Raw genomic sequence first — 27626 nt, forward strand, 5'->3', positions numbered from 1 at the left:
CTTTTTTTTCTTTTTTATTATAACTAGCAACTGAATTAACAAAATGTTAAAAGTTTTTCGGAAAGGTTGACACCTCTTTGTACTTGTTGCGGTAAAGGCCCCTGAGTACATTACTTCAGTCTATCATTGACAAGCTTTCTTTGATATTACACTGACTTATAAAGTAGGCTATCGTACTAACTGTTGATTATTCAGTCATTAGGTTGTCTATCTTCCTAGCTCCAGCTAATTATGGCTAATAAGATGCATTAACAGCTTAAGATTCATCCATCCATTAATCCATACATCCAAATCACTGGTTGTTTTGTTGTCGCGTGCAACAAATAGAACGCGCGGCTCTAACAGTTCTTAGTACAGTTTGCTGGATTTAACTATTATCGTTGCAAGAATAGTGTTTTTGAAAGCATTTTAAAATGCTGTTGGTCAAGGCGAATGTACAATAGCTTTACCAGTATTTGGAAAGGATAGTTAAAGATTCGTAGGGAGGTTATGCTAAAGTGGTGTTACTAATAGGGAACTAAACGTACTGTCTAGTTTAACATCGCAAATATAATTTGCTAGTCCTTAACCGGACGCCCGTTGTCCGTCATGGCAGGCGCTCTAACTGCACTCATGCGCGGTCTTTGCCTTGGGGCCCGATTTCCGTCTATTGGAATTGCGCCTGCAGTAGCCGCCATTCATACACCTCTCTACCCCATGAATAACCAAATACTTTTGAAACAGGTTTGTGGAGTTTTCGGTTTCTTTGGAAAATAATATTTGTCAACGAAATTATGTTAGTACGTTTCATAAGCGCATAAAGGAACTGGAAGGCACGTACGTACTCAAGAGTTGAGCGCAACTAGAGATATTTTTAAATGGTGATCGTATTAATGTATATGCAATATTGAGCCTATTATGGTCACTTTGTGGTGTAAGAAATGCCTATAACGAATTTTTAGAATGAATTGTTAGTTGTGGCCAAATAAAAAATAGATTTCTGTCGTTACATGGAGTGTGCAATTTATTTTTTATTCCCACTTTTTTCTACGTTCGAGTCGTATAGAGTGTGTTCCGTGAGTAAACCCCGAGATCATTTTTATCAGAGTAATTACCACTGCTAAATTTATTGCTCTGCATGTTATATACATAGGTGAGAACGAAAACTATGAAAGCTTCACGACGTATTCGAGGGTATCCCAGACCACTCGTCAAAGGTATTGTTAGACCAGAGCCTAACAAGTACGGGTATCGACTTATCAAGCCACAGGTAGGCAGTTATCGATAAAAACAGAATTTTTCGTCATCATATTTACGCCGCGGGATTTACTCCGCGCCAATTTTGCCTCTAATTTAACAATTCCGATTTCGCCACTTGTCACGCCACCATTTTTGGTATACTTACTTCTTTGCTGCAGTTATTTTATAAGCCAGTTTTGATATTAACAAATCTGACTGGTGTGGTATTTAATCTAACATGAACTACTGCTCTGCAATTTCCCTGGCTCTGGCAGTTTATTAAGACATGGTCGCATTGCTTTTGGTCTGGTGGCCAGCCGTGTGGTTACAATAATTCGTTTTCGAGGTCCAGTGAATTTATTATTTTAGATCGAGGGTTCTGTGACTGTCTGGGTACAATTTTCTCATTACCCTATTTCAGGAGTTAGTTAAATATAACCCAGTCTGTGTTTCCTGCTAGTTGCCCTGCTACATAATATATATAATTCTGTTGTGCTACTCACTGCATACTGCTTATGTATGCGGCTAATTAAGAAAACAAATGATTTTGGCTTGCAACTTTGAAATATAACCCTGATCAAGTTTTACTGTACCTAGATATATACATATTTCGATTCTTGTTTCCGGCACTGCAGAAGCATTGTTACAGACTGCTGGTTCATAACACAAAATGAAGTGTGTCTACGTCTGCGTTCAAACCTAGACCATTTCACGCCTTGAAAGTTTAGTAAATACGTTACCACTTAAGTTTTGTTCCACATTTATAAAAATAATTTTTTTAGGCAGTTCACGCCAATTTATCTATTAAATCCTTATTAACCCGATTTCTAGCTGAGGTTACAACACCATCATCTCTGTATCAGCGATCTTGTTGACCCAGTACAGCTAAAATGTTTTCAAACTCTCTAATCATCATATATTACAAATCCTCAATCACTTCTACAAAAATCACCATTGCAACCTAAGAGCAAAAATGTGTAGCATCTAAATGTCTGCCCTATTTTGTAGTGTTTAGGAAACAAACAATCTCCCGTATGAACAATTCCGAAATTCTTAACAGTTAGTCAAAAAGTAATTGCACAGCAAACTCCAAGATGGAATCCCACCAGCCTGGAAAAATTAAGTTTAAATGATACGACCTAAAGTATTTTAGGTGGATGCACGAGCGGATAGAGACAAACACACGTTTGTAATAATTTGTTGTAAGTAAACCGGTATTATTAAAGTAATTAAAACACTATTGGCTTATATCGGTTTTAATTTAGGAGTACACAACGGAACCTGTGCGCCTTAAGAAATTAGGTGGACGGGATCCTGAAACCGGGAGAGTTGTGGTTCGTACGATAGGTGGTGGCTACCAGAGATTCGCGCACTGGGTCGATTTCATGCGAGATGGTAAGCAGATAAAGGGAGCATTTGAAGGATCGATAACAAAAGAGATATGTGAGACAGTTTTATAAACTGGATTGGCATACGATGACAAAATGTCCTGGGCCGCTTGGAGGAGCTGTGCATAGTTTCTGGGCATTTCTTTATGTGAGAATTTTGGAACTAATGCACTTACTCGTTTGAACTCTTGATTCTTCATTTGTGGCACAGGTCCGACAGAAGGCTTTCTCGAGGAAAAAGTCTATGAAATTAAAAATGACGACTTACAAACTGCTAAACTGGCGCTTGTTGCTCATGGTGAGAAAAAACGCTGGATAATAGCCACTGAGGGTATTCAAGTGGGGCAGGTAAGCTGTCACGGTGAGCTACATGGAAATATAGATTTATCCTATTACGTCGAATGATACGTATTTACTATTCCCGAAAACGATGCTGTATTATTGTTGAATAGATGAGTAAGCGTCAAGGCCAACTTTCCTTCTTTACAATAAAAGATGAAATATTGTCCTCGTTTACTTAATATTTAATACATACTTTCATTTCAAATCTGTGTAAATACATGTTTCAACAATCTATTACAATGCTCTTTCTTAGCAACAAGTGGTGAATCTAATTAGTTACTTACAAACTCCTTTTTACGTGTCTTTCTACAGTGTTAAAAACAGAGAATGAAGAAAATGTAAATAACGAAAGTTAGAAAAGGTAACCCGGGCCTTTCAAAATTTGATAAAAATTTGCGAAGCAGATATCGAATGCAGGCTCGAGTTAATAATTTACAGCTTGTTATTTTCTATATAACCGACTAAGACTACGCCTTTGACAAGAAGCGGTGAAATGAATGCATATACATGCACGATAAGTAAGAGAACTTTGCCTGTATATTTAGTTACTTATTCCACATTGTTGAAATGTCATGTCTCATGCTTGTTTATTTTTTTGATTAGATCCTTCGAACGACTCGTGAGTTGCCTCGTATGCCTGTTCGCGCCCGTATTGGGGACGCGCACCCACTTGGAGCTCTGCCTGTTGGTACGCAAGTACACTGCATTGAGTACTTCCCGGGAACAGGCGCTCACATCTGCCGAGCTGCTGGCGCGAGTGGCCGCATCCAAAGGAAAGTGTCAGGTCGAGTTGTCGTTGAGCTTCCGAGCTCGCGTACGATGGCTCTGTCAGAGCATTGCTTGGCCGTTGTGGGGCAGGTGTCAAACGCAGACCGCATGGCGACATTTTACCCAATTGGAAGTCCTAATCGACTTCGTCGATTGGGTCATCGTCCAAGAAGTGGCTTTTGGCATCGCAAGGATGGATACTGCGGACGAAAAATTAAACGGCATCCGCCTGTCAAGATCATGCCTATACGTAGACCGACAATCACAAGCCAATATGTCATTCAGTCATAAACTAGCCCAGTGCCTTCGGCGGTTTAAGTTAGCCTTTTTATACTAACTACCTTTATATGATAAACCTATTTTGACTAGATGCCTAAATAATGATGAACGTTAGCGTTTACCCAGGAAGAGTTGCAGGATAGGTCTAGACAATATGGAAAAATGTCAGCGGAAGTTTCCACTTAATTTATACCAGGAAGGTGTTGCATATAATTCATATATGATGAACTCGATTAATACAAGGAAACCGTGTCTCTATATTGTTGTCCTTTAGAAAATAAATGGTGAGTTTTAAATGAAGAGGTTTCTATATCTTTACTCTGTTAGCTCTGTTCTGGCAACGGCCTTGCTGAATATAGGTTTGAATTTTATAAAAATATATTGTGCGGTCTAATCCATTATCTTTCATAGTTTTTATAATGTCTCTTATTAACCGGGACTGATTTATTCTTAGTGTTTTCAACAGACGAAATTAAAGCTACACGAGGGCCGTGTGTGTTGTCATCTGGTGCGCTTATTCAAGGTAATTAAATCACTAAATAAGTTCATTCTGTTCTGTATCAATCTTAACATTTCCATTAGTTATCTCCCTCAGTCGTTCAGTGTAATTTCTTGACTTGAAGCCAAGCACTGAATTTCCTTCCGAATTAAAAAATAACAAATATGTACTTTACCGTTGTGACGTTGCTTTACAAAGTAAAGCTATCTTACTTTTAACTATTCTTCTGTACTATACATTATACTGACAAATATGATATCATGAGTACAATGAAGACACGAATCGCTGCTAGTGTTCTTGTCTTCCTTTGTTTTTTATTTGTTATTTTTGTGTTCATCGTCACCACCGTCGTGATCATAATTATTATCGTTATATTTTTGTTGCTGTCACTTTTGTTGCTTTGGTTACTCTCACTCTCTTTCTCTCTCTCGCTATCTCTTTCTCCCTAACGTTTGAAATGGCAGTAGATCACTGAGGTCCGTTCGGATCTATGGGCCACACAAATTACGTTTTATTTTCTCTTCTCTGTAGCCGTCGTAGTCATCACAAATTTACCACAATCATATTGTTTCCTCTTTCTGTTATATAGACCTCAGTCAGTTAGTTAAGGCTCCATTATCGCTCAGCATCGAGATCGTCAGAATAATTATTATAATGCTATTTACCTTTGTCAATAATATATTAATAGTATATTCGGAAATATCTATCCTGTTCATATTTTCTATCGGTAGAATTATCAATAGAATTACTTGTAATAAATCTCTTCCAGTTGTTCGTCCCTACGCTAGTTTCGTATCGCTTCTCTCAAGTTAAATTGAGACTTGCACCGAGGCTAGGAACCACTAGCTAATATTAATTGGCTCGAACGCCATGAACTCCCGCGCCATATTTGTCTAATATTCGGCTACGCGTGACAAAAAGTTTCAACGGATTTTGCAATGTAAGACTAGAACAGTGTCTCAACAGAGACTGATATTAGCTTAAATTTAATAGGGTCAAGGTACAAGGCATCACTTCGACGGAAACAGGATCTACCTTTTAATAGAGGTATTGCAGCAAAACTTGGCTGTTCATAAAGTATATTCAAGATCTGACATAGAATCTCCTCACATTTCTGCTTTTGTCATGGATAACCTAGCTCTTTTTGCTATAATAGTCCATCACTTCTGCATAAGAATTTCGGACGTTCTCGAAGAGAGAGGTTTGGGCACAGTTGAACAATCAAAATGCCAACCGGCCTATTTAATCTTTTATATTCTAGCAATCAATGAAACACCGTCACCATTATTTTCGATAAAAATCTCGTTCGTACGAGCACTCGACTTCATAAAAATCCCGAGACAGAGCTCTTTTGCTTTGCACATATGTTCGCACGCACATTGCTTTTACCGATTATTGTTGTAGTAAGACAAATTGTCATTACGGTAAGTGCTATTTTTCCAAAACGTATGGACGTCAGCGACAGCGGTGCTAGAGCATTACTCTGAAATATCGTTCGTCTGCTGCCATTCACTGTGTCTTATCTTTATTGTCATAACCACCAGCATCATTATGATCATCCTTAAATACATCCTACATATGATGTACACGACCTTCATGGTGATTGACGAAGATGTATATATATACGATCATCGCCATTATCTTAACTCAGTCATTCCTTCATTAATCGTGACAGTATGATTCTTGTCGATTAATAATAGTATAAAGGGTGAATAATATCAATAGCAGTGGAGGTAACGAGTACGATCATCGTATCAAAATGGAGTGGAACGCAACAACAGCTAATAGCCTTTAAAGAGAAAGTGATAAAATAAAAGTGACTCCTTTTGTATTAGGTTTATACTGAAGGATCCTACTAATCCTACAACTTTAAGTTAAAGTCTAGCCTACCGTGTTGACCATGAAAGTAGTTCAAGTCCAAAAGTACCTTTTTTTATCGCTAGCATTATGTTTACGACAATCAGCGTCGATCGTATTTATTTTCGTCCTGTGTATGTAATGGAAGTAATGTAACAAATGTAAGGGAAGTGCATAGTTGGCAAGTGGAAAAATTGAAAAAAAATTTACGCAATAATAGTGAGGTCCTTCCGAATCTTCCGATAGATCTACAAGTCTGCACTGAAATCACTATTTTTATGATAAGGAAAAAGGGTACGGTACAGGAGTTTACGTTTTTGAGCAGGCTGTGCTACTGAGCCATAAGGATTTGGATCAGATATAACGTTGTCCAAAGGCACCAGCGGCAGTAATCGCCAACTTGTGTGCTTCTTTCGCGCGATGAAAGGCACAGAAAAACCAATCCTCGAAAAATACTGATATTATAATTATCTGAAAGGAATGAATTTGATTTAACAAGCAAATACGGTGATCTGATTCTGACAATAAAATGCTCTACGGTTTTTGCTGCATTTAGCATGAAACATATGTCTCTGCCGCAATCCAGATATAATGACTAACATAAATTATTACTATGTAGTCTACTGTCATCCTCATTGCAGCAGGGAAGTTAACGTAGCACTGCGTAAAGGCATTTACTGTTCAACAAAATAAACGATGCATCAATGAAGCTATTCTCTATATAATATATGAAGTCTGAACTGAAACAGGCCTTTATAGTTTTCGGAAATCAATAACTGAAACACTAATATAATATAAGATGATTCAGTTTCATGACGAATTAGTAATTAGGACACCTAATAATTGAGTTTACAAGGCTGGAGCTTTCAAGTAAAGAGATATCTTTACCTATGTAACATCAAATATAAGTACATACTTAACTTGACCCTTGTCTATGATTCACGGTATCACTAGTTTATATGTAAGGCAGACGATTTACCGCATTTCTGGTAGTGATTACTCCCATTAAGCCATCGTGTCGTTGCAGTGCGGCTATAATATCGGATGGGTAACGTCATTGCAATCTTTTGTGTATCCCGCGTAGAAATCTTTGAGTCGTGCTGAACAATAATTCTATATATGCGACAACCTTCTTAAACGGACGTCCGTATTGCTGGACACAGAGGAACTAGGTAACACTAAGTCACGAATTCTTTGAAGCGGCCTCTACAGCTATTGGGAACTCAATAAACTAAGGGGGTTTGGATAATTGAAATAATTAAGAAATTGAAGATATTATAAGCATTCCATCTATAGAAAAAGCCAAATGGCTGTCTACATAGTTGTGTTTGTTATCTGAATATCACACGTTTCTATGAAATATTACGTCACACGTTTACCCGGTAACACTTACACAACTGGTTTTTCCTTGAATAGGCTACTGTCAAAGGTTAGGCCTTTCAGTATTGGTACTTGTCTACAAGGTCAACATCCGGACTCTTTTTTTTCATATTAGGCCTTCAACTTATAGGCAAAGAAAATCATGATCGAAGAAGATTGCTGAAGAATAATTTTGCAAGAAGAGCGCTAAGTCCACCTATCAGCAGTAGCACCACAAAAGTACTCAGCCTGGACAAATTAAGTGATTTTTACTTGTACCTTTGGGAACTATCATCTCGGTCTGGAGGTCGTTCTATGACGCAAAATAGATTCAGTGCTCAGTGAGCTGAGTAGATGGTAAGTGGTTGGATTGGATACACGTATAGCATTGATGCCCGTCTAGGCTTTGTTGTATACATTCTTTGACTGAACTAAAGGTAATGTACGTTCAGATTCAAACAGAGTGCATTCTACTACAGTAATTTCAATAATTTCGTATCTGACCTTATACAACATAACATATATTGCCGTAATGCTGTATACGAGGCAATCTGGGCTAATTTCTCCTATGCCTAACATATCCTATTCGAGTCAATAGTAAATTAATTACTGACCACCAATATTAATAATCTCTGTTGTAAGTATTTGTTGGTATATCCTAAGAATAGCCATATGGTGTACTGTTGTTCTAACTAGATCTTACAATAATACTATTACTACCGCCAGTACGTGTAATAGTTATGCTTAATTAATGGTTAATTTAAAGAGAGAGAGTACTTAACTAACGTTGTTGAAGGCTCATATATGAGCATGTTCATACGGTAAGTCAATTGTATTACATGCTGTTACTGGTTTGTGATGCTGTCTACATTTTCCACGACGAAAAATCAATCTCACCAGCCCGGTTAAACAAATATAATAAATCAATGCAGCATACAACTGGCTGTTATAGTTAGTGCAAAAAAGGAGTGAGTCAAATCATTCATATACAACGCTTCTACTTTACTTAGTTATCTCCTACAGTTGCACTCTTTCTTCCTCTTTATTGTAGTATTTATTATTATATTAATGTATCTTAGTAATAATGGTAATTATGTATGATCATAGTAATAATAGTACTCAATAACGTAAACGTTGCGCTATCATATAGTATATTATCAGTTGTTTTAGATTAGCTATTGATACTTCTCATACACCCCCTGGATCGTAGCTTATGCGTGTATAGATTAGATAACTTGGCTGCATTTACACACTACCCTTATATTCAGTTACATTCGGTTCTGTCTAATAATAAGTGTTCCGTCTTCAGTAATTCTATGAGGGCATCTACTCAAGAACAGGGCATCACTTTTACTCGATTATCGTTATTATTATTATCATCATCAACGTCATTACCTACATGCGATTAAACATGGTTGTACCGTGAAAACTTCAACCATGTGCTCATTCTTTCTCATTTCCCTTTTTCTTTACGTACTTAGTATAATAAACAGAGCATCTGCCCTCGGGCACCATTTCTTACATTATATATATGGCTTTTCAGTCGTAGTAGGGCGAACAGTTTTTAGCGTTGTTTACAGACATATGTGCTGCAAGATGAATATATGTAAATATGTACGGGTTCGATGTACTTGCTATGTATTTCACATACAGAAAAGGGATACACGGGAGGGGAGGATAAGGATTAATTACCTGCTGATATCGATCAGGTGAATTATATAGCGTTATTGGTAACGCATATTATTACGGTGATAAAGTTCATAGTGAAAGTACTTGAGTACCATTGCTAAAAGAAGGTTCTTCTGGACTTAAATGGTCCTCGTTCGCCTTGGGTTTTTGGTGCTGCACTTTATAAGGGAATTTAATTATGATGTCAGTAAGTGACTCTGAAGTAGCAGCAGGTATCTACCACCCATATTTTCTAGATGTGATACCATATATTATCAATAATTTTATTGGTTTCGTTCGACCGTCGCTGCCCGTATTCACTCATAAGTTCAAATCAGCTAAGGTCCGTTTCCACTTCGATCCATGTTGAGACCTAAGTTATTACAACATGAAAGAGGACCTGAGATACGGCCGAAAAGCTGTGGTGGAAGTAGATGACTAAATCTAATATCTTTAAGCCATAGGTAGTAGTTTGCTATTTCTGATGTGCTATTACCGTATAACTGTTTATAGCTGCTAGTGTTGCCATTTTGTTATTCCTACCCGTTCAAAGAATAAAACCAACTAGGGTGGAATTTCCATTCAGTGTCATTTCCACTTAGTACTGAGATTACTGTGGCGCCGCGTCAGTCTTAGTCAATGGCGAGCAACCCGAAACAGATATGGCAAGCCCATCTATTTTTTTAGTAGAATCTTAGCATCCTTACATCTTACATTATTCTCAGCATCGCCGAGAGTTGGAATCTCAGCCGAGATTTCGTATGCACGTGCTATTGGATGCCGTAACAAACCTTAGTAATTACGATCCGCGCGGGAGATATGTGGCTGATTTATATTCAAATCAAGTTATGACTCGACCGTCGCCTGTATGACTACTCCCCTGAAGCCGGAAAATGCCCCCAAGTAATGCATACTTGAATGGAATTTTCGGATTCGGCAGTCAGCCCTATTGTACACTTCTTTTATCGGTACAAAAAGGTATCATAGCTGATTAAGAACTTCGAGATTAGTAAGCATGTAATCTCACACTCTTGTTTGCATACCACGTATATACAGAAAGCAGCAATTTTTTTATACAGTAGAGGTGTATTTCGTTCTCTGATGTCTCGCTAAATGGTCGTTGGCAAAATTACCAGTTACCATTAAGCATCGTGCCCTTCACTATGTAATCATGACTGTATATAAATGTTATCATAATTATTATTAAATGTAGTACTTATAACGTATTGCATCTTTGACTTGATGCATACGTATATTGTATGGGGCGGCGTGGTCTGGGTAGATTCGACTGCGTAATAAATAAGCATGCTGCCACATTGGTACAAATCTTAGCGCTGCAAAATTTATCATAGGATATTAATAATCAAAAAAATAAGGAACAAAGAAAAAATAATGCATTAAAAAATGAGACGTGATGAATCCAACAAGACCCACTTCGGTTAAGTTCCTAACGGCATCAAGTTTTTGCTGATATACCCATCATATAAGCATAAACACCAAAAATACTAAATCGAAAACAAAATACTCATGCTCCTTCTATTCATACAGTGCTATAAAATAGAAATCGTTGTAGATTCTTATATAACTTGTAGTGCTATTACAATCTTATTTATTTTTACGCGTCTTCATGATGGGCATACGTGTTCTGTGATCCTTTTGCGTTGGACAATACATAATAAGTAAGGAAGCTATCAATTATGTGTTAACTTTCATTCATCCTAAATGAAATCGTTCATATCTATTTGCTACACTGAGGCTTTTCGTTTGCTTATAGTGTCGTCCTGTCATTGTGGAGATATTAAATATGTGTTTAAGGCTTTTTAATTAATCCAAACTCTTTATTAACTCAAAGATTGTTTCCTCTATGTCCGACTAGCATGACATATGATGCTCTCAGATGCTTAACTATATATTTCACGAATCTAAGGCTCTGTGATAAGTCCAGATAATTGACGTTTTCACCAAATATGTGAAAAGTGAACGCGCCATTGTGAAAACGTTGATCGATAATGAAAAGCACTTGTATTGCACTAACCATTAAAACGAACAATGAAATTGCGCACGTAAGGTAACGAACTAGGATCTCACGATTTGTGTTGTACCCAAGGCTCTCCAAAGTCCTATCAAAATCATTCCATCTGCGCGTAAAGGAACATTTGATACATCCTCACGCTGTTGCTTGTAGAATAGCACGAACTTTTTTTGTAGGTATTTGTATATTTTCATCATGTTTGCTTCTATCGGGTGTTGACTCCCAGTTACTAAGCCATAAAAAGGTCTATACGATCGGCATACGATTGATAATGTCATAGGATTATGCAAAAATGTACTATAATTAAAATTCAACAGGTGTTGGAGGCACATTGGATAAAGTTGTTTGTTGTAAATAATTTTTTCCTATTACGTGCGTGGCGACGGACACCTCCGTTGAGCGTTTCCCAAGGTCATGTTAGTGACCATCGTATTTACTTATTTAAGCTTTTAGAAGGGTCTCCTTTAACATTCTTAAGGGTAAATTGTGATTAGGCAATTAACTCAGAAACTGAGTAATACTTTACGAACATAATCTCGTTTTATTTCTTCACCTCGTGCTTTCAAAATTTTCTATTACATGAAATGCTTCGTTGCCCAAACGATTAATGTCACTGTTTTAAGATAAAAGCCCACTACTAAATCGGGCATTTGCGCTTACCCTCATTATATAAGGCAGTTAACTATTACACATATTGAGCACATACAAGCTCGAACCGGCATTTAAAACTATCCTCGTTAATAACTTCCATTATAGCAGTAGCACGTCAAGCTCGATTAAGAACGACTTACTAAGAGCTATAAAGTATCAACTTGTAAAATGGTCATGTGTTTTTCATAAGCATTTTAGCATACGTCATGACCATTCGGTTTATACGGCCCCCATTTTATTTTTTTGCCAACTGCTTTTTTCAGAAATATAGACGGCATGTTTTATGAAATTGTTTTGATAGTTATTGTGACTAGCGTGATGTTGATGTCGGGCGAAGCAGTGTGTCCTTTTAGAAGACTTGGCCCTGTTTGTAAGTAAGTAAACTCCTGTTTTCGCAAGGAGCAGGACTTTCCTTGAGTATTTCTCGCTGCGCAACAATAAAAAAAGGCATAATGTCGGCTGTGAGCTAAGCCGTCGGACACATGAGTGCTACTCGCTGACGTCAGGTCATTTCACGCAATGCAATTTTTCCTTATCTTCCCGTATGCCCTTCCGAAAAACTCAAGTGTAGCAGCGAGTTCTCCGATGTATGGCCAAAATTGAATACTATACCTCGTGCCTCTTGTAAGATATTTAGTTTACACTTTTCCTTCAGTCAACTTAGTTTACTCATTAGATTACGAATTATCATAGATAGCTGATGGCTAAAATATTACAATATAATAGGCAGATTGAGGCGTCTAATAGTCAGCCTGGTTATGGCAGTATTAATCACATTGATAGGCGACAAATTAAATCATTGAATCCTTCTATTCTCATGACTTTAATAGTTTTGTAGAATTGTCACTCGATTAGCCCAGTACTGTACTAGTGCAAGGTCGTCGTATATTATTCTAATATCAAAACTTAGTGTTACTGCAATCATATTTATCGTTATTCAATTGAGCAGATCAATGCTCTTACTTTCCTTTTTAAATTTTCCGTAATTTTTTGTCAAGTTACGATACGGATTTTGTAACACCTATGAAAAGTATAACATCTAACGCTTTATACTTCCGCTACTAATCGTGAGTAGTTGTTCGATGTCAGTACGAGTGTGTATGTCTGGTAGGAGAAAAACATTGGGATTTCCGAGGTGCTCACGAAATTGAACCCAACGGAACCAAGGTAGTGCATTTAGTTTCGCCAACTTCTCGGAAGGGTCATGCGTCCACCTGCAGATTAAAAAAAACAACTTCAAAATAATGATCAACTAAATATTGTGTGTTTTAGACTTGAACGCCTCGCCGACTGAAACAATAACAATTTGTCCTCCTCTTTCTGTAGATTGTTAGCTATAAACGGTAAGTGTAATTGGAAATCGGCCGTGCAAGCCAGCTACTTTCAATATTCCAATTGTGTTTTTTGTATATTCGAAATATGATGGGGTGACAAGCAGGAATGTACACCCATGTGCCACCCCATCATGTGGTGTTCGTAGGAGTATTAAAGCTGAATTTTTAGTTACCATATTAGATAGATAAACTTAAAACATCCTGTAAAAGACGGGCCACAATTTGACCTATCTCAATTTGTCTCAAGTATCGGCCCAAGTCACATGAATGAACAGGTGGCAACAAAGTTTAGCCTTTGACGACATAAAGATTTAATGGCCGACAGTGGCATGGTAAGCTTTAATGACATAAATGAATATCTTGCCAATGCTTTTACTGACTGAAAATCCCGAAAAACAACTTTTCTACTTGTAAGCTGGAGGAAGACGTTAATTAATGTGAAGCAATTAATGTGCTAGATGTCCTGTGTTGCTATAACTGAGAATCCTTGCTTCGACAATCGAGAACTGCTCACATGGTCCTAATGGGTACCATGACTACCTATATCGGTTTACGAAGCACCTGCATATTAAGCACATCGAAGAAACGACAGCCCATAGGATGTATGATAGTTCTATTTTACAAATACGAAGTAATTAAAGCGATTCATATTGTTATACTTTGGAACGTTTTATACTGACTTTTGGCACTCAAGCTCCGTTGTTACGAGACACATTGCTATACTTCAGTTTCACAAATACAATCAACACTGCATGACATCGACGCGACGAACCAAAAAGTGGGGCGCCACGAGATATTAGAACGCAACTGAAATCGCTCATTGACAAGACTTTCTATAAACAGCTTAAACAGTACCTGCTGCTGCAACCTTGCCAGGAACAAAAATACCCCGTTATATAAAACAATATTTTCAGCCAGAAATCTTTAAAAAAGAAAAACTAATATAAGCGCTACGCCCACAACTTAGGCAAATCCTAACAAGCTAAATCTTTATTCTATATGCTTATAAAAGGGGCTAACTATGCGATCAGGTTGACCGACAAATGTCGATCGGCCTGTTAAAAAAATAGTGTGACAAACTTTAGCTGTCACTTATTAATTCAGTTGTATATTAGTGAAAGTGGTGACAATAAAATAATATAATCATTAATTATGTAAAGAATATAACTCCATTAAAATAAAGAATACAGTAAAATGCATGAATTGTACAACTCGAACTGTTTTTTCTTTACTCGTAATCATCATTATAACCACCATCATCGCGTTGTTGATAAAATCAGTGAAAATGACCACAGATATTAATTATTAATGTAGTTTTACCACGTGTCTGTAGCTGTAGCGTGTTTATATGATAATATTAGTAGTTTCTTTTTGCTGTTGTTGTAGTTGTTTTGTAGGGCAAAGGGGCCAGGAAGACTTTTTAGCATTTTCATCATCATACGTAAATTTGCACATTCAGTATTTCGTTGAAATATTCCTATAGGTGTTAATGTTGCCCTTAATTTGGTCCTACAGCTAAAACTACTACAGCAGAACCGGAATAATATTAATCGCACAATACAACAACAAATAACCAATCAAAATCAGATATTTGTCTCGTTTTTCTCACACTTTTGCCTTTTTCCGTTGGCTTTATCTGTAATCTGTGTTTGAATTAAACAGTTTTTGTCTAAAATCACCCGAACGCAATTTCATCCTGTGCTTTCAACGTACCCATGATCCTAAAAAGATGCAAGCTTTACTCAATTTTTATTGAAAATTAGACCTCTCATTATATTAATATTAAATTAGAAAGCACGCACATGCGATAACGCATATAGAGATGTCTAATGTATACATGACACATCGTTTCTTTTTAATAATAATATTATTATTATTATTATTATTATTATTATTATCATTACTACATATGTAACTCGAAATCCGAGTTTGACTATTTTGAATAATTGAGAAGCATAGTTTTGGGGTGATTGCTGATCTTGTATATTGGTTGCCCCTGTGTGTATGTGGCTAATTTAGGTTATTTGTTTCATGGCAACGATTTCCTCCTCTTTCCTTTTACTTTTAACTGTTGCCGTCGACCCGTGTAATGGCTGCTGTTGCTTAATGATGTGTTTGTTACATTTTTTCAGTTCTTCAGTTTTTACTTCACCGCTCATTTTTCTGCACATTTCATCGTCACCTTGAAGATCTAGCCTCACTCTTTCCACCGTATCTTCACTTTGTTTGCGTCACATTATTATTACCTCGATTATTAATATTATTATTCTTATTATATCTAGATCACGATTACGCTTATTTATTAATCCCTTCTACGCAAGCTTTCGTGACACTGTCTTCCCACGAGACGTCGTCGCTGGGGAGATACGTAAAAAGTCGCTCTATTAACACCTTGCTTTGCTTTTTCTTAGCAGAAGACGCCAAAAAACCTTCTTTATGCATATGAATGTACTGTGTAGAAATCATCTTTATCGTAAAAAACGAGAAAAAAAGCATACAATAATAATAATAATAATAACGATAATAATGAAAAAGGATGAAAAATGAAAACAATGAAAAACAACAAGAACTTAAAAACCAACAGGCACACGTCCACGCATACACCCCATCATCATTAACATAGTTAAGTGTGGACGATCCACGCATACATAGCCACGTGCAGGCGTTATCATTATTTGTTGATGTTTTTTGTTTGCTAAATCGTCCTCCTAATATATATCGCTTAATGGCGTGCTAAGTTTATCGGCACTATAATCATCATCAGCATATTATTATCGCACTAACATTTTAGGTTTCTTCGTCGATTAAATTCACTGTTCGTTCTGTGATCAGCATCATCGTTCGCGCTATGGGTGACGTTATTATTAGATTGCTTCCGTTGATGATCCTTTACACATTATCGCCAATGTACCGATGATTCTCGGCAATCAATTATTCTGTTCGACAAGTACTGTTGTTTCCATTGGGACTTGCTTTTCGCGTCTCTATTTGGGCCTCATTTGCGTTTCAAAATAACGGCATAAAGTGTCATCGTCAATCTAACTTCGTCTTCTTATGTTTGTATGATTGGTCTGCGCAGCATGTTCTTTGTTTTGCTACTGGTCGTGTTCCGACAAATTCGCTTGCTTTATAGTTTTTCACTTAGCAAAGACAAAATTGTTCAAGTCGTTTAAATTTGATTATATCATGCCTTCGCCCAAGATTTGCTTCGTCGACAACGGACATATTACATAATCCGCACCTCAGGTGGTGTTATTTTCTCTACTGTTCCACTTTTCAGAGTAATTATTTGTTAGATCTTTCATTCGCATGTCAGTCTCTGCGCGATTCCGGAACGTTTTTCATCCGCAAATACATTTTATGATCTCCACTTGTGTCGTTTGCTTTCTAGAACTCCAGTATTAAAATTTCGGGATTATATTGATCTACTTGAATCGCGCTTCCGCCATTCGGTCAGCGGTTGATCTCGCTAACCTGCGGCCGGGCCGTTGCTTTTAACGATCAGGTTAAATATTATACGTGTCGTTTTTTCTGTTTATTTCAACGTTGCAGTTTTCATTGCTGCTGTAGTTAGTAGATCTACGCAGAGCAGACAGGCGGGACCAGAGGTAAGATCAACTCGCAGCCAAAACAAACTACAAGTATCCCGTATCACAATTTTTCAATTCTTTTGTTGCCATTCTCACCGGTTGTAACCATTTCATCATCGTCATCGGCGACTTCGTCACTGATAAACTTCGACATTGACCTGTACAATACCTCAAGCAAGCACCTTTTGTCTTGCTACAATTTCATTTCTGACACCATTACCTCACCATGCTCGCACAATCGTCTCTCTCTCTCTCACACACACACACTCTCTCTCTCACTCTCGCTCGTAATCATCATTCTCTCAGTAGACATATAGCTTTATTCCCGCATGCTCCTCTACCAGTCCGTAACTAATATCTATACTCGCTAGAGCCCATCACCACTGCTCACGATAAATCACTCATTACCACTCCGTGTTTATCAGCCTCACTTTGCTATCCCTATGAGTTTAGCAGTAAGCATAATAATTATAAAAATTACTATAATAACCCTAATTAATAACCATCAGCATTGACTCATTCATAGTAGTTGTGGTAGTAGCAGTAATAGCAGTAGCTGTTGGCTTTTGTTGTTCACGACGCTCAGCTTCGTTGAGGCTTCGTAATGAAGCCCACGTCGCTTTAGCATATCGTATATATTTGTCATTGGCCGTGTCGCACGCACTCACTTCTCTTGCTCTCACTCATCGTATGTGTGTATCGTCAAATATTATTGTTTTGTACAGAAGAGCCGACATGAAATCATGATATTGGCCTGGGTTCATTTTACATTGATCATCTACCCACTATCTGGTACAGTCAATGGTTAGCTCACCTACGAGTGCGTCGTCCGACCGGAACGACGAACCTGACATGACCTGAAGTAAAAGTGACTCCCACTTTTATTCATTTCCTTATCTTCCATCCCTAAATCGTTCTTCTGCACAATTCCAACTTGGTGATATAATAAGATAAGCTAGCAATATTTACTTGTTTTTCATTTCGTTTTAACTTATTCCTGGAAATAATATCATAATTACGGTTCGACTCTCAGCTAGCAACCGCAGTTCTCACCGCTGCATCTGTTTAGCAAAGTGGAGCGCACACAATCGCTGCATTATCCTACTTTCATTTACTTGTTTCTTCCATTCTGTTTTTCCCTTCTTTAGTTTCTTTTTCCTATTCCTTATGTTCTTTTCCTTTTTCATTAAGGCGGCAAAGATATATTATAACATCATTACATGACAATGGGTACTAATTGACCACTGACTGTAGTCAAACACCGTGCCAATGCATGGGTAATAACTGCGTCATAGGTCATCATTATACTCCTGTTAATGTATTTCTCTTTTTGGTGTAAATGTGTCTTAAGGTATATATAATCAGTATAGATGTTTATATCTGTATGTGTCTATCTGTATATAATGTTCCACGTTTAATAGGCTGCAGGCCACACGGCCCATACTGAACCGTGTTGGGCCGTAGACGTTGCAGTTTGGCAGGTAATCAATCCCATTGCATTCATCCCCTATGGAACGTGCAATTAATATAACCACTTATGAACGTGGTTCGTTAAATTTATTGTTACTACGGCTGCCGTACTCGTCCTTATTCTGCAAATGTTGTTGGTAATATTATACATAATCTTTTTGTCGTCGTCGCCGCCTGTCTCTAACATTCTTGTTGTTGTTGTCGACAGATGTAACGATAGTTTGTGTCACGCTCATGATTTACTTTCACTGCAGTAGATGCTGCTGTTGCTGGGGGTATGTATTTTGTAGCTTTGCTGTTTGTTAATAGTTTTGTTGCTGTTGTTTTAGGTCATGTGGCATCGTAAATGATAATAATGATACCCTAACGAAGAACCGCGCCCATTACGTTTTGTTGCGAGCGCTTCGATTCCTCCTCGGCGACGTGCTGTTGAATGAGGTACTGTGCGGTAGCTACAGCGTTCGGGCTACCGGTGATCGTCACGATACGATTGCGAGTGCCCGGAGCAAAGATTCCTTTCTTCGAGATCTGGATCGAGGCACCTGAAAACCGTTGAATTTCTACGAGCGATTTTCCTCCCGGGCCGAGGATGGCGCCGACAATGTTCTCACCGACTTCGATGTCTTTCTGAATAGCTTCGACAGGTCCTCCCTTACCGCTAGTTTCACCCGCTGGCGTCGGCGATTTTCGTAGACTGCCGCCGCCACTCAATGGCGTCGATGCAGCTGCGCCCCCCGCAGTTCCTAAACCAAACGAATTGTTATTGACAATCTGCTGTGGCGTCTGTTGGGCGCTGGCAGGGGCATGGGTCGTCCCCTGTGGGGTGTGCTGCTGAGACGCGTGCGACGACGCCGATCCCGGTGGAGGTGGTGGAGGTGGTGTCGTTAGTGGCGGCGGAGTGACCGCACGTCGAAACGGATCGTACGGACCCGCTCCCATGCCATCAATTGGCGGACGGTTGGTGGGTGAAGCAAATCCCGATAGGCTGCCGATCGGGCCGAATAAGGAAGGCGTATCTGCCGACGAGTACAACGAATGTTGGACTGCTGTAACATTCAGAGCCTGACCATTGAGAAGCTGACCCGTCACGTTCGGACCGAGCAAGCCATAGTTGGCTAACACGCCGAATGCAGCGAGAATCTCTGAAGTCGCCTGTTCTGCAAAGCCGTTCTGGCGGAGAATCAGCTTGAGGCTATCTAGACTCTGATTGGCCAACGGGTGGCCGCTCTGGCCGCTGCCAGGGTAGCCACTGACATGTGCATGGGCATGCGAAGCGTAGTGCTGCTGTATCTGTGCGGTGGGGCTCAGCGAGCTACCGGACCCGTTCGAATTATATCCACCCCCACCCCCACCACCACAGCCAGCGGATCCAGCTAGACCGGCCTGGCCTGCTTGTTGACCGGGCGGACTGTGCTGGAGGATTCCAACCCCTGTGACGCCAGGTATGCCTTGAAGGCCACCACCAGTTGATATACTGGCGGGATTGGCATATGGCGAACCTGTTGGATTGAAGTTCGCCACAGGACCCTGCACTTCGGCGTATGACACGTTGAGGCACGATCCGCTCTGCGGGTCTTCGACGATCTTGGCAAGCACGAGCTCGACGGCCTTGCGCGTCGGCTCCAGTTCCCCTATAACTGTGATTGAGCGCTCGGCCAGGGCGTGGTCGCGACTCTTTTGCGAGAGCTGCACATAGGCGCCACTCTCTTCCTTGATCTGCTTAATATAACTACCTCCCTTGCCGATAATCATGCCGGCCGTCGAGTTGGGCACCAGAATCTTCACCTGCTTCTCGCGCTCCGCCGTCTGCTTATGATCGAAGTCGATAGCGATCCGTGCATTTGGGTCCGGTTTTTCCTGTAGTTCGGAAATGGCGGCCGAAACGTCCACCAAACGACAAAGAGACAACATACAATGATCAAATAACAAAATTGAAACATGTCAAAGTGTACAACGAAGGTTACTGGGATCTCCATAAAAAGTTAGGGACTATTTGAATTATTGACATTTGATATTCAGTATTTGTAACAGACTTCAATTATATGGTAATAGTACAGCGGGAAGCTAAATCAAAGTAACTTGACCGAGTACATTGTCGATAATATTAGTTAACCATGGGTAATCATAACACATAATTAGTGAATTGTGGCTTTCCACCAAAAATAAAGAATGAAAGAAACGCTAGCGAACATTTTGTTTCTAATCAATATCATCAACACTGATGTGAATGGTCATAAATAATATCGATAATGCTAAGACGTAATGCATGTAATCATATATCAACAGCACTCAACCGTTCTCTGTTCATCATTGCGTTAGCGGCCTGCTACTGTGACTGCTCAGAAAAACTATCTAGCAGGCGGGAAGGCGTGTGGGGGAAGATAGCTGCCACGATCACGCAGAAGCCGACAACAATAACAAAAAAACGTCTATGTCCACAAATACATCTAACTCTGGCTTGACAAGGTTACCTTGATCTTATCCATGACAAAGTTATGTATGCGCATAATCCCCTCGACAGAGCCCGTGATTAAACAGACACGTTCGCTTGTGCCCGGGTAGAAATCGTTTGACTTGGACATTTTGACCCGTGCGCCACACTCCTTCTGCAATGCCGCGATCGTCTCTCCGCCTTTTCCAATGATTGCGCCGGCGGCCACCGACGGTACGAGAATCTTGAAGTGGTATGTGCCGGCTCCCGTCCCGCTGCCCCCAGTATTGCCTCCGCCGGGCTGACTACTTGCCCCGGAACTGGGATTTGCCGAGCCGAGCGCACCGCTGCCGGGGAGGGCGACTGCCGGGGTGCCGACCACGCACCCGGAGCCCACTGTTGTTAGTGGGGGGGCAATGCCCACACCCACGACCGCCGCTGCTGTCACCGATGCTGTTGTTGTTGTCTGCGAGCTGGGCGCTGAGTCCTCGCCGAGTGATGACTGGCGGGTGGGTGATGATGAAGTGTCCATCATGCGCATCCTTTTGGCGAGCCGGCGCTCCCGCTCGTGCTCGGGCGCGTCCTCGCCTCCTGCACCGGACTGCAGCAGTTCGGCGCTGCCTACGCAGCTGGCGTTCGCACCGGCCTGGCACAGCCCTGCAGATTCAGCGGCGCTTGACGACTCCAGTGCCTTCGGCAACCTATGCAGAGCAGTACCTCCGCGCGGATACGGAGCTAGCGGCGAGGACGTGATCACTGAGAATGAACAACGGTTCTAGTAGTAGAAAAAGGGAAAGTTTCTGTGGCCAAATCAGTGGCAGTGTAGCCGATGACTATTAGATCAACAACAACAACAACAACAACAACAGAAAACAGGAGCAGCAGGGGCGCTGCTTCAACACTTCTGGTGATATCTTCAGTCAGTTTTATTCAGGTGATGCTCGCCGGTAGCCTCGCGACTCTTACTGCTCGTCAGCTGTTTTTGAGGGAGCGTCGACGAGCGCAAGCAATGAGACTGCCGTGAACCTTTTACTGCCGCTGCCGCTGCTGCACGAAGGTGCACGCCCCGTCGGACAATGCCACCATGGATCTGACCTGATGCCACGCGGAGCGGCCGGACAGAACAACGAGTAGGGCCACTGCGGGTCGCTAATACTACTACTGATCTACGCGGGCGACACCTAACGCTCTGAAGCACTTGCTGCTAAGAAACTATGAAAACACCACCGAGTCAACCGATCGGCCAGCCACGCGTCTCTCACACGATTCTAAGATGCTGTTCCTGTTTTTTTATCCTTCACTGGCCTCTCACCAAAGCTACTAGCGCAGCCGCCCCTACCAGCAGTAACAGCAGCAGCAGCGGTGCTGTAGCCGGCGGCAGTAGCCGCAAATAGCAAACACTCGACTACGGTAAACAATTCCAAAGCATAGTAATGGCCGAAACAGAACAAAGGTCACTTTTTTTCGAAAGCACAAACGAATCAGTATTGCTGCTGTCGCAGTTATTGTTGTCTTTGTTGTTACTGCTGCGGCTGGTGCTACTTATGCTGTGCTATTTCTGCTGTTGTTTCGTTTGTTGTTGTTCGAAACGATGCTGATTCGCTCGCGTGTACAAAAGTACGACCACGACGAATGGCGGCTGGGCTAAAACGATGACAGAAAGGTATAGGTATAGAGATGGGGTCAGCTGAGTGCCAATGAACGAACACGAACCGATAATATCCTAGTCGCTATTGTTGGCCAACAGACGGTGTGGCGGAACGTAGTCGTCACGTGGCGATGAACCTCAGCTGGTATTAGCAGTTATACAGCACGTAGGCCAGCGACGTGTCCGATGTACTAACGCGTGTGTGATACAGTTCCGTTCAAATGTAGGCAGGCACTAGCTAAAACGGATCTCTCAACTCATTGCCATCACACTATTGCAATGCTGCACTAATAATAGTAGCGATAACAAAGAAGCTTTCTCAGGACAGGGACAAAGGCTATGATAATCAAATATTAGTTGTTGTCGCAGCAGCAGCAGCAGCAGCAGCAGCAGCAGCAGCAGCAGTAACCACACACTAGTCCAGCTACACACCGCTTGCACACGTTGCACGCCGTACGATAACGACGACGTGGAGCACAACAGGATTCAATACGACACTACCAATAGGTATGAGGGGGACAGAGAACACTGGGGGTAGTCGAAGTATGCAGGGTAACACATGAGCATAGACGAACACGCCCACTGACCAATAACTCGTCAATTGTCAATCGGTCGGCCAGCCGATGACCCGTAGCTCGTGCGTGGTCCGTCGAGGTCGCACTTTCTCTCTATAGTCCTGAGCCCTGGAGAATGTTTCCGTTCAATGTTGATATCTATCGGTTTTTTTTTTGACAGTCTTTGTTGTCGTTTAAGCCTGTAAATATTGTTTGTAGTCGTTATCTTGCTGCTGTTTTCCTTCTATCGCGACTGGCAGCACCGCGGACGCCACGCAGTTCAACGTCGACGTTCTTCAGCTGGCAATGTTACTCGACAGTTCGTTGCCGGCCGGCTTCGATGCGATGCTGGTGCTGCTGCTGCGGTAAGGAGTCGCACTTACCGCCGCGCTCGCAGCGGAGGCACATATGGGATCGTGATGATGGTGGTAGTGATGATAACTGGTAATGGGCAACAAGGCGGGGCTCTGCGAGAGTACACACAATGCCTTCGCACCTGCACGCCACAGCACACAGCTGCACGACAACTATTGACCAGCAAGTTGATTCTGGTAATCACCACATACAACTTTTGCTTGTTCACGAGGGCGACGACAACTACTACTACTACAACAACAACGACGACTGCTGCTGCTGCTGCTACTGCAGCAGAGCAGAGCGGTCAGGGAACACACCCCAGTGGGCGGCACTGCACGAGGAACAGCACGGCTACAGCCCAACAACAGCAGCAGCAGCAGCAGCAGCACCCCCCACACACACAGCCACTATCCGCTGCTACCGCAGGCCACAAGAAGGCCCGCAGCCCCTCGTCGCCTGACCCGCGCTGGCGACAAGACAAGAGATGACGAAGACAGCTACTGCTGCTGGTCGTTGCTGTCGCTTTTAGCGAACAGCAACGAGATAACTCTAGCCGGCGCGCCACGCTCGCTCGCTCGCTCGCTCGCTCGCTTGCAGCACCTGGCAGAAATAACACTAGTAGAAGACCCAGCAAAATAAATCAAACACGCTGATCGCAGCAGCAGCAGCAGCAGCAGCAGCAGCAGCAACAACAACAACAACAACACGTTTTCTCGCGCTGTGCTTACTCAATAAATACTGTTGATGTTTATTAATGTTGTTCGCTCCGCAGCGGTGTTCTTGTCGCCGGCGCTAGCACTAGCGGCGCCACAACTCGATATATTGTTATAGTGTATATGTACACACATATGTGCATATATGCTATTACATGATTATTACCATTGCCACCAAGAGCACTAGCAAGACTTTTATACAAACGATGACAACAGCAGCAGCAGCACTTGAGCGGCCAGCTGCTGCCGCCGCTGCTGCTGCTGCTTACAACAACGACCACCACCACGGCCAAAAACACTTGCGCTGCTCGTGTGTCTGTGTGCGTTTGCCGTCGGTGGCTTATCAGTTGGTGAATGTTTTTTGCTACTGCTGCTGCTGTCGTTCTTGCGTTACACCGTGCTGTCGGTTTCCTGTTCGGTGCAGTCTTCCGTCGTCGACGTTGTTGTTGTTTTTTTGTCCAACTCGATGAATATACCGTTTGGCTACAGTTCGGTGTTAAGGCGACAGACGGTGCGTTTGGTAACTCCCGCCCTACACAACCAGGCACTGACGTCTGCACACAAGTACGGCTGCTTGTCTTCCTGCCGACTGCTACTGCACCCTGGCCCCCCGGTGTCAACTCCTCACGGATGCTTACCGATGTTTGTTATCAGTAATTGTAGATATTATGATTATCATTGATTATGAATTGGCGTTTGATGATCCTTTGATTTTGATGATCTGCTCGGCACGGACTGCATCGACTGAATGCTGATGGACCAGCAGCACCGACTCAGTTTGGGCTCGCTGTTTCCAGTTCTGTTGTTGTCGTCGTCGTCGTCGCCACCGACTTGCGTGGCGCTTTCTGGTCTGCTTTATCGGGTCGCTAGTTATTCGCTGGCTTGATTGAGCTATTCATGACATTTACCTGGCTCCCGTTGTTTCCTGCTGTAAATGTTTTCCTCACTCGATGGATGATGGGCCAGGCCGCGCTATAGGCCAGAACCGCTGCGGAGGCCGCGCCCGCTCATGTCTGGCTGGAGGGCACGGCTCGTCACCTCAGTTCGGCCACTACTGCAGCTACAGCTGCTTCGAGCAGCCTACAGCTGCCGTCGCTACCTCCTACCTACTGCCGTTAAGTTTCTGGCTTTCAACTGTCGTACGCGACCGCGGCGTTGGGGGGGGGGGGGGTAGAAGGATGCAATAATTTTCCTTTTATTTTTTTTTCGTTATTTCTACATGAGCTTCACATCGAAGAACAAGCTGTTCGTCTTGTGTTGCATCACTAAACTTCAGCTAGCCGTAGTAACGTGTGGAAAAACAATAACAACCGCTGGTTAGTCCGGTCGAATACACACAAGCAGAGTGAAAAATATCACCATAATGCACAAAACTCACGAGACGGTCACGTTGGTTGGACCGGGCCCAGGCTGATAGCACACCGCTGCTGTTGTTGCTGCTCCGGAGATCGGCACAATCTTGCAGGGAGTGAATTAGTGGCTGGCAGACTGGCTGGTTAGCCTGCTGCTGCTGTCTTCCTGCGGTTTTTGGGAGACGGGGCTATCGTGGAGTGTGGGGGCGGCAGGGAGCCGGGGATCGCAGGAGACGGGGGTGGGGTTACCAAGGCGCCTCTCTGTCTGTTAGAACGAATGTCTGCTCTATCAAAAAGACGTGAGATGTGGACGTATTCTTAATGGCCGGACACCATCATACTACCACCGCAGGACCCATGACCGTGTTTGCAGTGTTCGCAGCATCTCAAGTCTCGAATGTGGTGGCAGCAAATAGATACAGCGGAGTTGTGCTGTTGCCCTCAGACCAGCAGCACTGCTAGCAGCTTTCTTCAGTTGGGTGTCTGGCGGCGGGTGTGCTGATCCCACTGATGACACCTATGTACACACACACATACACACACACACACCCCACACCACTTAGTTGATCGCAACTCTGTCCAACACGACCGAATCAACTTACACGGCCGTGGCTGGTCGCATAATACTGAGCGACTCTGCAGCCGCTAATGCTTGGTTACGGCTGCTGTAAGCACGGCTGCTACCGCTGCTGAGTCTGCCGTCGGACGGTTTGTCGCCCTGGCGGCTCAATGTTGTATTTTCGACGACCATCGATAGTCCACGAGGAGAAGCAGCTGCCAGCAGAGATCAACGGCCAAGGGCGGACGGATGTCAGTTTCCGATCAGCGCGAACGCGTTGCACAGTGCGTAAAAATCTGAAGACAGTCAAGAGTTTTGGCGTCGACTATATAGCGGTAGCTGGGCACAAAATACGATATAGTCCGGCCAGTTTTCCGAACTAAAATTGATTCGTGACGTCGACGCTCACTCTGACCAATCAGTGGCATCGGCCTCCAGTGCATCCATCAGCGCCGCGAGGTAGGCTGGCCGATTTCGCGCATTTTTGCAAATATCTAGTAACTACTGGCGACAATTTCCGTTTCTAGCGGTAGGACGATAGAGACTAACTAGTTGAGACTGCAGGACGTAGCCCGGCCGTTTAGATGTAGGCTTCGGGACACGCTTTCATCACCAAAGTATCAGAAGTCAGCATGACATTTGGATACGGGGCGCGGCCGGTGCACAACAAGTCGAACTTTTCCGAATGCGAGAGAGGGCTGGTACTAGCGGGGCAGACAGGAAACTAGTAAGCCGCCGTCTTGACCAGGGCCATTTGGGGGTTGTTCGCTCCTCCTTCTTTCCCTCGGGTGTAGATGGAATGGGTGGTATTTCCGAATATGGCAGGTGGGAGGTGGCCCGCGCTGCCAACATTATTATTACGTCGAATCGCTCTTCCCGGAACACTGGCACCTGCCTGCCCCTATCTCCGCACACATTCTGTAAGATTATGTTCGGTTTATTGCGGTGCGACGAGGGCGCATTTTTTAATTTTGTTAAACTTTTACATATTGTATTAAACACGAAGACTTTCCTGTATTTATTAAGCTGAGACTTTTCGACTCGGCAGATAACTAAGGTGTTCCGCGGCACTTAAACTCACACGTCACTACATACACTAAAGCGCTTTTTTGTTCGAATTTCTGGCCTAGCCGAACTAAAGCCAAACTATTAATTAATTTTTTAGGTAGTTTGCACCTACAAATTAAAGGCAGTAGGCTAGATTATAATAATCATCAATTTCTTTTGTTAAGTAATATAGTTTTAAATTGTATCTCTTTTGTTAAGCATAGATAGCCAACGACTAACAATATATATATAAATATTTCCACCAAATTTGCGAATATGTCTATTCGTGAAATACTGAATTCAGACGCTGAAAAGAATAGCGACTGCACAACAAAAGTTATTTAATTTGTTTGGAGCACACTTATCTAGCTATACTAATAATGCTTTACCAATGCTTTGTTAATGATAGTCAGCATAATTCTTATTATAGTGTCGCAAAACACGTGTTCTATGCTACCTCAGTCCGTTATTGCTGCTACTATCACTGGCCATTATCATTAAATAATATTT

The 27626-nt window shown here is 42.0% G+C and overlaps 2 protein-coding genes across 2 annotated transcripts; one reads left to right on the forward strand and one right to left on the reverse strand.

Annotated features, from left to right (window-relative positions):
• Positions 1–303: 303 nt before the first annotated feature.
• Positions 304–4295, forward strand: mRpL2 (mitochondrial ribosomal protein L2). Its single transcript, XM_022845474.2, has 5 exons — positions 304–723; positions 1133–1249; positions 2484–2613; positions 2818–2954; positions 3552–4295. The coding sequence occupies exons 1-5, from the start codon at positions 589–591 to the stop codon at positions 4005–4007; spliced, it is 975 nt and encodes a 324-aa protein (XP_022701209.1). The 5' UTR covers positions 304–588; the 3' UTR covers positions 4008–4295.
• Positions 4296–14590: 10295 nt separating this feature from the next.
• On the reverse strand, positions 14591–26456 carry ps (RNA-binding protein Nova-1-like protein passilla). Its single transcript, XM_022845466.2, has 2 exons — positions 20927–26456; positions 14591–20312 (listed from the first exon to the last, which is right to left on the reverse strand). The coding sequence occupies exons 1-2, from the start codon at positions 21425–21427 to the stop codon at positions 18819–18821; spliced, it is 1995 nt and encodes a 664-aa protein (XP_022701201.1). The 5' UTR covers positions 21428–26456; the 3' UTR covers positions 14591–18818.
• Between the last annotated feature and the right edge of the window lie 1170 nt (positions 26457–27626).

The sequence above is a fragment of the Varroa jacobsoni genome, unplaced genomic scaffold, assembly GCF_002532875.2.
Source record: "Varroa jacobsoni isolate VJ856 unplaced genomic scaffold, vjacob_1.0 scaffold_1168, whole genome shotgun sequence".
NCBI classification, from domain to species: domain Eukaryota; kingdom Metazoa; phylum Arthropoda; class Arachnida; order Mesostigmata; family Varroidae; genus Varroa; species Varroa jacobsoni.

Coding starts and splice junctions, on each gene's coding strand:
- ps (XM_022845466.2), bottom strand. CDS start 21,427: ATGCGCATGATGGACACTTCATCATCACCCACCCGCCAGTCATCACTC. Junction 20,313..20,926: donor TTGTCATGGATAAGATCAAG/GTAACCTTGTCA, acceptor TCCGAACTACAG/GAAAAACCGGACCCAAATGC.
- mRpL2 (XM_022845474.2), top strand. CDS start 589: ATGGCAGGCGCTCTAACTGCACTCATGCGCGGTCTTTGCCTTGGGGCC. Junction 724..1,132: donor ACCAAATACTTTTGAAACAG/GTTTGTGGAGTT, acceptor TTATATACATAG/GTGAGAACGAAAACTATGAA. Junction 2,614..2,817: donor GGTCGATTTCATGCGAGATG/GTAAGCAGATAA, acceptor TTTGTGGCACAG/GTCCGACAGAAGGCTTTCTC.